This window comes from Eurypyga helias, unplaced genomic scaffold (genome assembly GCF_000690775.1).
Source record: "Eurypyga helias isolate BGI_N326 unplaced genomic scaffold, ASM69077v1 scaffold3875, whole genome shotgun sequence".
Lineage (NCBI taxonomy): Eukaryota > Metazoa > Chordata > Aves > Eurypygiformes > Eurypygidae > Eurypyga > Eurypyga helias.
This window is the reverse complement of record NW_010249312.1, coordinates 25,719-38,132: the sequence shown is the minus strand read 5'-3', so window position 1 is coordinate 38,132 and position 12,414 is coordinate 25,719. Positions and strand designations below refer to the sequence as shown.

At 47.1% G+C, this 12,414-nt stretch overlaps 1 protein-coding gene across 1 annotated transcript in view; it reads right to left on the bottom strand.

Moving 5' to 3' along the window:
- The window catches only part of LOC104503141 (filamin-B), a gene marked incomplete at its 5' end in the record, with an annotated part of 47,396 nt that overhangs the window by 17,488 nt on the left and 17,494 nt on the right, over nucleotides 1–12,414 (bottom strand). The window contains 12 exons of the mRNA XM_010151298.1: nucleotides 800–1,047; nucleotides 2,822–3,011; nucleotides 4,649–4,805; nucleotides 5,073–5,196; nucleotides 6,023–6,112; nucleotides 6,709–6,876; nucleotides 7,961–8,121; nucleotides 8,503–8,665; nucleotides 9,047–9,220; nucleotides 9,452–10,049; nucleotides 10,658–10,920; nucleotides 11,620–11,737. Coding sequence (XP_010149600.1) covers nucleotides 800–1,047; nucleotides 2,822–3,011; nucleotides 4,649–4,805; nucleotides 5,073–5,196; nucleotides 6,023–6,112; nucleotides 6,709–6,876; nucleotides 7,961–8,121; nucleotides 8,503–8,665; nucleotides 9,047–9,220; nucleotides 9,452–10,049; nucleotides 10,658–10,920; nucleotides 11,620–11,737 — 2,454 coding nt within the window. The remainder of the gene's footprint in view (nucleotides 1–799; nucleotides 1,048–2,821; nucleotides 3,012–4,648; nucleotides 4,806–5,072; nucleotides 5,197–6,022; nucleotides 6,113–6,708; nucleotides 6,877–7,960; nucleotides 8,122–8,502; nucleotides 8,666–9,046; nucleotides 9,221–9,451; nucleotides 10,050–10,657; nucleotides 10,921–11,619; nucleotides 11,738–12,414) is intronic.

Below are 12,414 nucleotides of genomic sequence, written 5' to 3'. Positions count from 1 at the left end.
CTCATGGAAATCCCTGGAAAAAACAGTAGCCATCTGCCAGGGTGGCAGGTAGGAAGAGCCAGCATGCCCGGCCTCAAGGACTCACCCACAGGCTCAGGTCAAGCTCAGCGCAAGCGCAGCCACGTGGTTTCACGGACCAAGATGTGCCGGAGGCTGCCTCGGCTCAGAGTACAAGACCAAGACTTTTTTTGCCAACATTGAGAGCTGTTCTTCATGTGAAGGGCTTCTGTGAGCCCGAGAGGCACCTGGTATTCTTCTCGGGTCGGCTGGCGTTTTGTTTGCTTTTTAAACCTAAACACGCCAAAGTACTGCACGTTGGAAGGAACGTAATTAGAAGGAAGGGGATTTGGCTGTAACAGTTTAACTAGCACTTGCAAATCATTTTAAGTGTGAGCTAACAGCCTGCTTCCCTGGGATCTGTCAGCAGACCATTCCTTATTTTGGGGTCAACATTATAAAGAGTGAGAGATGGACGAGCATGGTATCTGACAACGGCTGAAGTAATTAGTCATAGAAGCCGATTACAACCACTCTTACATCATTTAGAATAAGAACTACATGGTCAGGAAATGAAAAATGAATTTGTTCAGAGAAGCCAAGTCTTCATCCTCGGACGGCTTCCGTCCCTTTTCACTATTGCCTGCTCAAAATAAGCTCTGCAAGTAACAAGGATTCATTAGCTCCTTGTAGTGTAATAAATGCCTAAACAAACATTTACACACAGAGTTAACCTATCACTAAATAAAACATGGCAGCGGGAATCCAAGTGGGAGGTATTGTCGGAGGAGAGCTGGCTTACCATGACGGTGAACGGACTGTTGGGAATGTCCACCCCACCAAAGCGGACATAAATCACATAGGTTCCTGGTTTGGCAGCCGTGTAGAAGATGTCGTAAGTCCCGTCCTCGTTTTCAACAACATCTGCTTCAGCTTCTGTCCCGTCCGGTGTCAGCACGGTGCACGTCACTTTTCCCTTCCCTGCTGATTTGGCGTCTACCACAAAACCAACCTCCTCACCAGTCTTCACAGTGGGTGCAATTCCAGGACCTACAAGGCAATTTTCGTTACAGGAAGCATTCAGAGGACAGTTTTCCCAGGCAGGCCGACCGCGAGGCGCCTGGGAAGCATAGCACCAAAACGTGGGACCCGCAGGCGTGGTTTTAGGAGCAGATGTACACCGAGGGCCGTTCGTAGCGTTGGTCAGTGCAGCGGCATGCCAGAGCTGCCCGCCAGCTTTCCCTCTCTGCAATCACAGAGGCTGGATGAGAACAGAGAGGAAAAAAGCCAGGTTTGGAGAAAGCAATGCCTCAACCCATACACTTATCATTTCATCTATTCTTCTGCCCCAGCCGGTGACTCAGCTGTCACTGCTTTAACAAACCTCCTCGGGTAAGAGGCTATAAAAGGGCACAGTAGCAGCCATGGCCGTGTTTCCTCCTACATTACCCACAAATGATTTTCCACTGTTCTGCCACACATCCCAGAAAAACAAAATCATGAAACAATGCCCAAATTGAAGCAATCAGATCCAGCCTGGAGAACGCTGTGTTTAAATGAGAACTGCAAAGTCTTATTTGCAGTACATACTCAACACTCCTGCTTTTGACCGCCACTTGTTACCAGGTAAATGGCTGGTTTTCATGTGGCAATGAACGGGCTGTTTTAACACCTTGACGTTATTCCAGCACCCACTCCTACGGCGATTGTATTTCAGCTGAGTCAGAGGCACTTCTTGGAAAGGGGAAATTTAAGCTGGCATCTGAGAGTAATCTCCATCTCAGTTATTTTCAATAGTTAGTGACTTGAGTTACTTGGAAGAGTATCAGATTCAGCCATTAAGGCCTCTTTTAAACAAATTTTGAGGCAAAAGGGATACCTGCTGCTCTGTGTTTTCCACTGTGCCAGGAATATATTTCTGTTTCAGCAGGCTTGAAAGCAGCCAGCTGCCGAACACCCTAACTGCACGATGCAGGTCAGCACAATGCCCAGACACTCTCATGGGTCTACAACCACAGATTAAGTTTCCCTGGTCTTGCCTAATTGATTTATTTTAAAATCAGGGGATTTAACATTCAGTGGCATTCTTGGAGCTAGGTCCTGTCACTTCTGCTCCCTTCCACAGCCTTCCCAGCCCAAAGCTGCGTGATGACCACTCATCCCGAGAATGGCTAAGGGTCAAAGCTGTAAGTGTGCTCCTACAGCAACAAAGGAGTCTCTCTCCTAAGCCAAGGCACTGATTTTTTAGCCACTGATTTTCTTTTTTTGAGCTGTAGTAACACCTTATCTTCTGGCTCTCTCCTTCCACCCAAACCTTCCAAATGCATGTTCAAACCTTGGCCAACCCTGACCAGAAAGAAAAGCAGCAGAGACCTCCACTAATTAACACCCAGCCTGAACAAGCTTTGCTAATGCACATGGCCAGCTATTTACATCCTCAGAATTAATTCTGCTCTTGCTGGGACAAAAGGCTCCTTGCAGCTCTCGCAGTGCAAGCAGCATGATGCAGTGAATGTGCACAGATGTGTTATCCACCTCACTGCAGTTCTGAGCAGGAATTACCTAGGCCAAAATAAGCATCAGACTTCAGTTGCATGTAACCACCCAGGCGGTTTGAAAGATTTTGCTACAGACTGCAAGAGATTCCTGATCATCTGCAGGGTGGGGTGGACTCTACTTTATCTTTAGGAAAACCCCTCTTGTAAGAGCAGCCAGATTACACAAGCATCTGTCATCTTTTACACCCATCACATCAACTGTAGCATGCTCAGAAGGCAGCTTTACACCAAGTACCAACAACAGCAAGAGAGGAGACAATTCTCACCTGTGGCCAAACACTTGCTGGCATCGCCAGCAGGAGATGCCCGGATACGATAGGGAGAGGACGGGATATCATCTCCACCATACTTCACACCAATCGTGTAGCGGCCCGTTTTGTCAGGGACATAGGTGACTGTGTAAGTGCCATCCTTGTTGTCATGAATGTCCACTCTCTTGGGTTTGCCTTCTTGATCCTGAGGAACACAAAACAGAAGATTTAGGCCCTATGAAGTCAGTTATGAATTCCTTTAGCAGGGTAGCAAATCTGTTCACAACCATATTTAGTCAGTCTCAAACAGATACAGAACTGCAGCTTTTTGAGGGTTAAATATATTTCACTCAAAGACTAGAACCAGGAATAGACTATTAGGAGCAAAAAGGTATTAGATCACCACAAACCATCAGTGCTATCATTAACTACCCTTTGTTTGATATGAGAATGTTTACAAGATGCAGCAAGCCATGAACTTGATATTAATTGTAAGAAGTTTTAGGCTTCGTTGTCATGTCACTACTAGAAACAAAAAACATTTCCCAGGTCCCGGAGGCAGAGATTCAGGAAGCAGACTGTGCAGCTCTGCCCTGACAATGCACTGGGTAGCTTTGGCCAGCTGCTCCCCTAAAGGTGTCAGGTCAGGGGGAAGCATTACTGGAGTCTGCCATCAACCCTCCTGGATGCAGCACCCAGCTCCCAACACACTGCAACATCTACAGTTAAAAGCAGGTCTACATAGACCCTTTAACTACCACTTCTACACTGAATACAAGAATTAAAGATATGCATAAACAACACGGTTTGAGCTTCAGTATCAAGCTTTCATATCTACAACTAGGATCAGCACTGTGCATAACGCTTCTGACAGAGCTACTCATCAGCTGCAAAGTGTGAAGCGTTTTAGAAAGCTTTCCAAGGCCTGCTTACAGGGAAACACATGCTGACCCCATTCTCTATTTTATGACTTAACACTGCCTGGGATACAGTGTAAGCTGCAAAGGACTTGAGATTTTAGGTAGAGCCAGAAGAGCTTACTTCTTTCAGGAAGGCTTGTGAAATGTCTGACATTCGACAGCTCTGAACAAGAGGCAAACAAATGCTGTGAGGAGGATCATCTATGCACTCCCACCACGCCGGACTTGTGGAACCTAATCTTCAAAGCCACAGCCATGCTGGGGGCTCTGATGAGCATTTTGGATTTTTTTAAGAGCACGCTTGCATGCCAGAATAAAGGCAACTGCTTTGCTCCACCTGAGCAGACAGCAGGACAGCATGGGAGCAAGAATGCAGAAGGGCAAGTACAACCAGCCATGCCATGACCTAGGCATGCCAGAGCTGAGAAATGGGCTTTACGGCCCACTAACCAGAGACATTTCTGCTCAGGCCACGGAGTCCAGGCACAGAAATTTCAGAAAGAGCAATAACAGAGTCAAATAAAAACATTCCTGTAGTATCTCCTTAAACAGATTGTGACTTTCGGCAACCCTGGGGGAGATTTATCATCACGTGTGGATGTTATCTCACGTCCTTGCTGAACTACACTGCTAGAAGGCTGTCTCCATTTCAAATTCCAGCATTTTCAATGTGTAAGGTTAACCAAGAGCCAAATTTAGCATGGGTGATGACTAAGACAGAAGTCTCATAAAAGCAGCCTCAAGAGCTTCACAAATGCAGAGTGCAAGACTTTCCCATACCAGAGCTTAAGGTCCAGCCAGCAGCCCAGTCTCCAGGACACCGGGTATGTCAGGGCACAGCTGTGGACACTTCGGACAGGAGCCACTCATGCCCACCTAGAACAACGTGTTTGCTCCCCTGCGTGGTGCTGTAGTTACTTACAGTGATCTGCACAGCCAGAAGTCCCTGTCCGGCATCCTTGGCATCCACAGCAAACTCCACAGGCAGGCTGGCTGGTATGCCGTAGGAACTGAGACCTGGTCCACTCGCCGTCACTTTACTGGCATCATACGTAGGAAGCACTTTCACCTTGAAGGGACTTAAAGGAAAACGCGTTATTGCCATTATCCTCCTCCATCAATGGCTGATAATCACCGCAGTACATGCTGCGGTGTGGGTACACTTGCCCTACGGCTTCTCTGCTGTACGTGCAGCAGGCTCAAACCACCGCTGAGCCCTGAAGTCGTGCAAGGAGCTGCACTGGTTAAGTAGAAAGAGCTGCAGCTAGTCCTTAAACGGTGCTCATGTGCTGGGAGAGCACAGTCAGGTCATTAAATCTTCAGTTCATTTATCTTCATCGCCTTACCTGCGAGGAATCTCTTCATCCGCGTATTTGACAGAGATCATATAAGGTCCCTCCTGCGTAGGGGTGTACACCACTGTGTGAGTGCCATCTCCGTTGTCTACTACATTAACAGGCTCCACAACTCCTAAAAAAGCAACAGATGAATTTCTCAGCTGCGCTATTAAAACCAAATTCCTCGCCAGCCATTTGCTGCACAAAGCTCCAAGATGCATTGCTCATTTACAGTTTGCAACAAGCTAAATCTCAATTTGGGTTTATTTTTAATGAAGGCAATGGGCGTGAATCAGCAATCAGTTTCCCTCATTTCGTATTTAAGAGCCACTGACTTGAGAGATTTGTTATTCACTGCTCTCTAGGATCCCATCTTCTTGCTGTAAACAAAAGCTAGCATGAAATTCTGGAGAAAAATCTGTCTTTCTGTACAGTGCAGGCGAAGAGCAATTGCTCTAAACACACTGAAGATCTTTCGAGAAAGAAAATGAGTAATGGTTATAATTGCCTGAACTGCCATTTACAAGATTACGCACTGTTACTGGGATTCGTTGCACAGAACGCAGCCCTAAAGCCAGTTAGTGCGCAGCATTCACCGACCCAGTCTTTCACAATCAGGTATTTGGAAAGGCAGGCTCACTGCCGAGGCAGGAGAACCCTGCAAGCTGCCAAAGGCCTAAGAAAGCAAGATCAATTATTTCAATTTACATTAAGCAAAATCTACAGCAGATTACACGACGTATCAGTCCAGATCAACATACAAAGCAGTCTACAATTACAAGTTGGCTTTAAAACACAGGGAGGATTAGCAGTAAAGCCAGCGCAAAAGAAACATACAGTTGCCATGCAAAACCCAAAAGCAACACTGCTGGCTCCCACTCCCTCCTCCAGATGATTCTTGCTGTTGCCATTTGGATTTCCGAGAGCCAGAATTGCCAGTAGTTAGTGAGAGTTCAAACCTGTCTCAGTGTCACCCTTCGGATCACCTTTAAAGAAATCCGAAATCGCTTTCAAAGGGGAGCGCCATCCCTGGGAATCCGTCTCATCCACTAAAATTAAAGAAGGGTTACCTGAGGGGCACCCACACCAGCGTGACCTGACACTCGAGCGGGGAAGCAGCTCTCCCCTCCCAGCAAGGTCAGTCTTGCAGCCAAAAGGTACCCGATGCCGAGATACTGTGCCACCCAAACAGAGCTTCCTAAGTTAATGCAAACATCACTAACGCTATCGCCCGAGGGCCCTGCTGCTCTCTGGGCACCACTGACAGGTTCCACCATGTTTCAGAGACTCCTGCAACCCAGTGACACAGGTTTCCCAAGTCGCCATTCATGTATGAGATGCTGGATATATTTTTTAATGTCTAAATCTAAGCCACAGCAGTGATGGTTACTCATGTCACTTCTCCCAGCTCTGAAGATTAGGATAAAGCCAAGACCCTGCCCAAAGCAGCACTGCCTAGGGCACAGTTCTCCTTTTACAGCATGACACACGTGTCAGCTGTCAAGGCACACACGACGGATGAACAGGAACACAGGGAAACACTCATTCAAGTAGTATCACCACCTTTGCAAGTAGGGTCAGGACCATGTCACCCACCCAAATGCAGAGATGGGGGCACAGGTGGATGGAGTACTTCAGTTCTTACCTCTGGGTCCTGCCACCACCACCTCGAGGGGTGCTACTCCTGCCTTGCTGGTGTCCACAGTGAAGGACTGCGGGATTTTGGCTCGAACAGCTGTGCCCAGACCTGGTCCTGCAATCTTCACCTTGCTGGGATCCACAACATCCTTCACAGGAACCTTGAAAGGACTGCCTGGAAGTTAATGCAGCAAGTGTTCAGCACCACAGTTAAACAGTTAGAGGAAACCAAAGGTCTTTTTCCCTACTTCTCCTAAGGCTCTTTATTACTATCCCTCAACCTCAGGCAGGAATGACAAGCCCACAGCCTCCATGCTGCTTCTGTAAAAGCCAGAAGTGTAATAATGGTGCTTCTACATTTTCACTGCCTAATCAACTCAGTTGTGATCCACCTGCTTCTCGCACCTCAGAAAAAAATGCATGAACAAAGCCAGAGGCACAAATGAAGTGTCATGCAGACACTTGTTTCCTTCATATTTGACCAAGTTCAGTAGGTTGACAAATAAAACGGGACCAACAAGAAAGAATCAGCTCACTCACTAGGGAAGAATACCTAGATGTCTGCTGAATGACAGCACATAAGAACTCGAACATTGCAACAAAATGTGTCTGGCATTTATTAATTCTTAGTATCAACAAAACATCCTTCTTTTAATCGTGAAGTGCTGGATGCCAGACCTGGAACATTCCCTACAGCTACTTCACTTCAGCTTGACATGCAGTGCAAATGCATGCACAGGTAAACGTCTGCCTGAGGAAACAGTCACTATGCTTTCTGCAGTGCCCAAAACTTGCAGTGTTTAATATAACCCCCATGACAAGTTCACCCATTAGACCATCTCACTGCAGAACAGTCTTGAAGGCATCCACATATCACAGGGCTATTTTCCTGACCTAGTGTGCTAGGCATCACCAGGGCTAACGTCCCTTCCCCTGTCCCACCCATCTGTACCCGCTCTTCAGTTCACCCCTGCATGTGCTCTGGTCTCAACGAGGCTCCTCCACACCCCCGCAAAGGCTGTTTCAGGGACGAGAACAGACTGCAGCCCTTTCTCAAAACTACCGCACCGCGGCACAAAGCACACCACACTTCCCTGCCACGTGTGAGGAACAGACACGGCCACTGTTTCCACCTGGATTCCCAGGAAAAGCAGAAAGTCAAAAACTAAACATCCCCCAGCACGAGGGAGCAGGCAAGGCACCAAGCCCTTAGCTCCACACCCCCATCCTTCTGAAAGCCAGTGAGCAAGAGCTCTTACCAGGAATATGCTCTCCCCCGTACGTGATGTTAACATCGTAGTCTCCTGGAACATAAGGAACATACTCAGCACTGCAGCTCCCATCCTTGTTGTCTTTGCAGCTAATTTTAGACTCTGAAGGTCCTTCAACAGTTATTCCAAGGCCACCGATTCCTGCCCCTCTGCAAGACAGAAACAAACACTGTTAGAATTACCTAAGAGTGGCTTCGTAGCCTTCACATGCTCTGCCTGCATTTTTACCCTTACTGGAATTGCAGTAACCTGACTTCTGATGTCTAACCTTCAGCGTGCTCTGGCATGCAAAGCCTTTCAGCACAATCTCAATCGCATTTTCCTAGAATATTACCCGCAGCCACTATCAACCCCTGGTCTCTGCAGAGCAGAGTGCTCGGTATGTGATGAGGTAGCACACACAGCCATCAGAAGGACACAGCTTGGCCTTTTCATAAACACGGTACTGGGTTTAGCATCCTGCATCGCGCCAGCCCACTACATCCCTCTCTCCCTCAGATATTCATTAAGGATCAAGTAGGCCCAGTTACCTGGTGACAACCGAAAAGGCATTTGGCTGATTGGTGAAAGCTTCTTTGAGTCCAGGTCCTTGTGCCTTCACACGCGATGGATGGCAGCCCTCTGTCACGTTCACTCTGAAGGGACTGTTTGGCACAGGTACACCATCATACATGACGCTGACTGTGTGTGGACCTGTTACAAGAGGAAAAAACACGTTCCAAATTCCCTAAATATTCTCATTACTTAACATCACAAGTTGCTGCAGACTTAAATATCAGTATATGGGTAAGAGCTTCCTCCTGCGTTTCAGAAGACTACAGTAGTGTTTCATAATTGAGATGCCATCTATGCACTGTTCTTCTGAAGCCAAGTTACCGTAAAAGTCAGTTCTTCAAGTTAAAACAGAGCTACTTCCAGCAGAATTAGCTCCTCTATTGGCAAAAATCTTGCTGAGATGCCAGCAAGTTACTGGCAGCCCTCAGCAGTTTGTCAAATGAAAGTGTTAGAAGAGCTGCTTGCTCTTGGTTTTCCCCTCTCAAGCAGAAAAAAAAAAGCAAGAACCCCAGAGGTTACCCTTTTCAAATGGCGTGTACTCCACTGAGTATGTTCCGTCGGCATTGTCTTGGATGAGACAGTCCGCAGGGGAGCCAGACGGGCTCACGATCTGCGTCCTGATATGGTCACCACCAGCCTTGGTTAGAGGTCGAGCATCCACAGTGAACTCAGTTGTTGCTTCTCGGAAGACATCTGCAGGATACGTTTTCAAGAGTCACTTCAAGAACCGCATGTATTTCCGGTGACAAAACATTTTGTGAACCAGCAAGACAAACAAATCACTTGGGAACATAACAAAACACCCCCGGCTGAGGGTCACCATGGGAACATGCAAGGCTATTACAACTTTCAATGCTCAGAATACTCTGTGCAGGACAAAGGACTGCAAGTCCTACAAACTCTGATAACAACAGTTATTCTCACCTTTCCCTTCCACTCCTGGCCCAAACACTTTAACTCTGCTTGTGTCCACAGCTGGCTCCACTTTGACCCGAGCTGGGAACTTAGGCACTTGCTCTCCTCCGTATCTCATCTTGATCGTGTACATGCCAGCCGAGAGCGGCACATACGTGACGACATAGGTCCCATCTTTGTTGTCATCGATCTGGACCTCGGCTTTGGAACCGGCATCCGACACCATGTCCACCCGCAGGTCGCCGGGACCCGCTTCCGTGCAGTCGACGTTCAGCAGCCCTGCCTCACCTACTTTACCACGTTCCAGACCCGGGCCTGTGGCAATGACCTTAGAGACATCAAACGGCATTTCTATGTCTGCCTTGAATGGGGAACCAGGAATGTGAACTTCTTCAAAGAGGATGTTTACGAAATACTCTCCAGGCTTCGTAGGCAGGTAGGAGACTGAGCAGGTTCCATCGCCATTGTCCGAGCATTCAATTTTAGCTTCACATGGGCCTTCTACCGTCAAACCCAAACCTCCAGTTCCTGCCCCTTTGGTATCTATCGTGAATTGGGCTGGTTTTCCAACAAGACCCCCTCGAAGACCTGGACCATGAGCTTTTACCTAGAAGAGAATATGCAGTTGAGCTAAACTAATTTTTTCATGTTATTGCCAGCACAGACTGCCTAGTTAGGTTTGTTTGTGTGTGGGACTTGATTAACAAGCTCTTAAAAATACACAGAAAGCAAGGTCTCCACTCCTCCCAGTTTACTGGAAAGTTGGTATCTCTCCTCCAAAGGTTTCTAGACAAGAATATTTATACTCTTATAACTGTTTTTATATAGACATGGCATATAAAAGGTAGTAATTTTAAAATATTTGCAGGCTGCACACACATTTTCTTGAAATGTATTTCCTTAGAAAGGAACATCTCAATTAATACAGTAGAGATGCTCATGAGGCCAACGTCAATTAAATTAGGAGCAACACGTGTATCTGCCACACTATGCAGGATGCTTGCAGTATTCTTAATTAGTTCAATGTTTTTTCAAATACAGCGTCATAGGAATGACTTCCATGAGTCAGGGAGCCTGAAAAAGGAATGACTCAGCGCTCTGAGTAAGGATGTTCCTGGGTCTGGTTTGGCCAAAACCAAGCCAAGTCTCACACGATAGCCCACAATTCAGTTTTCAGGTGTCAGTTGCTGTTACAGCCCTAAACCATTCACTCACCTTGGAGGGGTCTGGAGGTAGCGTGGCCTCCACAGTATAGGGGCTTCCTGGGATTGGGTTGCCATCGTAACTCACATCCACCATGTACAGCCCTTCCTCCCTTGGGATGTATTTTGCAGTGCTGCAGTCCTTACCCAGAACCGGTTCCACCAGACATGGCACAGCTTTCCTCAGAGGACTGGAAATATTAACATCCAGTTTACCTTGCCCACCAGCTCCTTTGGTGTCAATTACAAATTCCTGATCCTTCCCTACTTCCACTCCTGAAAAAGACAAAACCCGTATTACTGTGTTAGGTACTCATCATCAGACAGTGCTCCAAGAAATCTCTCATGCACATCCCACCCAGGGAGCCAGCACTGGTAGAGCCCTGCTCAGTCTGCATCCCTCTGCATGCAAAAAACCTGCCAAACCAAACAAAAAAAACCCGAACAAGCTCTTTGGTTAATTGGAGCTACAGCCCTAAACAAGCCTGTAAGACATGGCCTGACAGTATCAGAGGCTCATTTCAGGAACACAAGAGTATTTCACAGCCCGAAGTTCCTCCACTTTGAGAAAACAAAGAGACTGTGTGAATGACGTTCTGCACTGCAGCAGTTACATGTATTTGAACTGCCATCTAGCCCCAAGGAAACCAGGTTTCATTGGCAGGTGCCCAGCCTGTTGAAGAGTCCAGCTCTCTTCAACACAAGGGACTAAACCCCAATAACATGCTTTGTCCACGTTGCTAAGGAAACTTTGCTAAAAAAAAAAAGAAAAATCTAAATTGAAATTCAGTCCCCAGGAGGAGCAGCTAAGTCGCAGTGGTCAAGCTGTAAACTTGGAGCTGGTCGAGACCCAACAGCAGCAAGTTAAAAAGAAGATTGTTTTGCCCACTGCTGTTCCAGTGGGCCGTGCTGGCTATCGCCCAGATTCAGGAGACCCTTCAGAGGCTACGCAGCTTCCAGCCCAGGGGTACTTACTGTTTTCGAGTCCATTGACTTTAACTTTGCTTAGGTCTAGCGGAGCAGCAACGCCCACAGTGAAAGGGCTTTTAGGGATAGGATCACCACCGTAAGTTACCAAAACCTTCATTGGACCCTAGTTGGAGAATTTACAAGTTAGCACAGTGCCTCACTTCATACAGGAGCACTAACTTCCGAGCAGCACATAAGCGCTTCACCTAATCCAGTTTAGCTGGCCACTGCCAAACTTCCTGGGTTATGGACTCTCAACCTCTCATTCCACTGCAGCCCTTCAAACTATTAAATGTTTTTTATTTAATGCAGGAAGAAAGAAAAAGACAGTTCTTTCCAACATTTAATCAGAGTATATTCAAGCTGCCTGGCAAATCCTCTGGCTCAGGCTGGTTCCCACCCTCCCAGCACTCAGACCCGACAGCTGAACGCGTGTCCCAGTGCTCCAGACCAGGTATCCCCTTCCACCACGCGCAGAGGCCAGGCCTAAGCCAAGCCCGTAGAGAGGCTGTATTATTACAGCATCTGAAATACCAGGGGTTTAAGCTCTACAAGTCAGAAAGATTAATGCTCTTGTGTATTTTGGCTGGAATACCACAGAGCCATGGCAAGCTCCAGCCCACGATGTGTGCTCCTTTTATTCTCTCCTACCACAGTCCATATTTTAGCTATATTCACTGTTTGCTTACTTTTCGTTCTTGGCTGGTTCAGCTCCCAAGTGAAATAATCATGGATGTTTCACGCAAGCTAGTGAATAGCTTCCATGATTATTCTTGGTTGTTTTTAGAAAACACACACAAG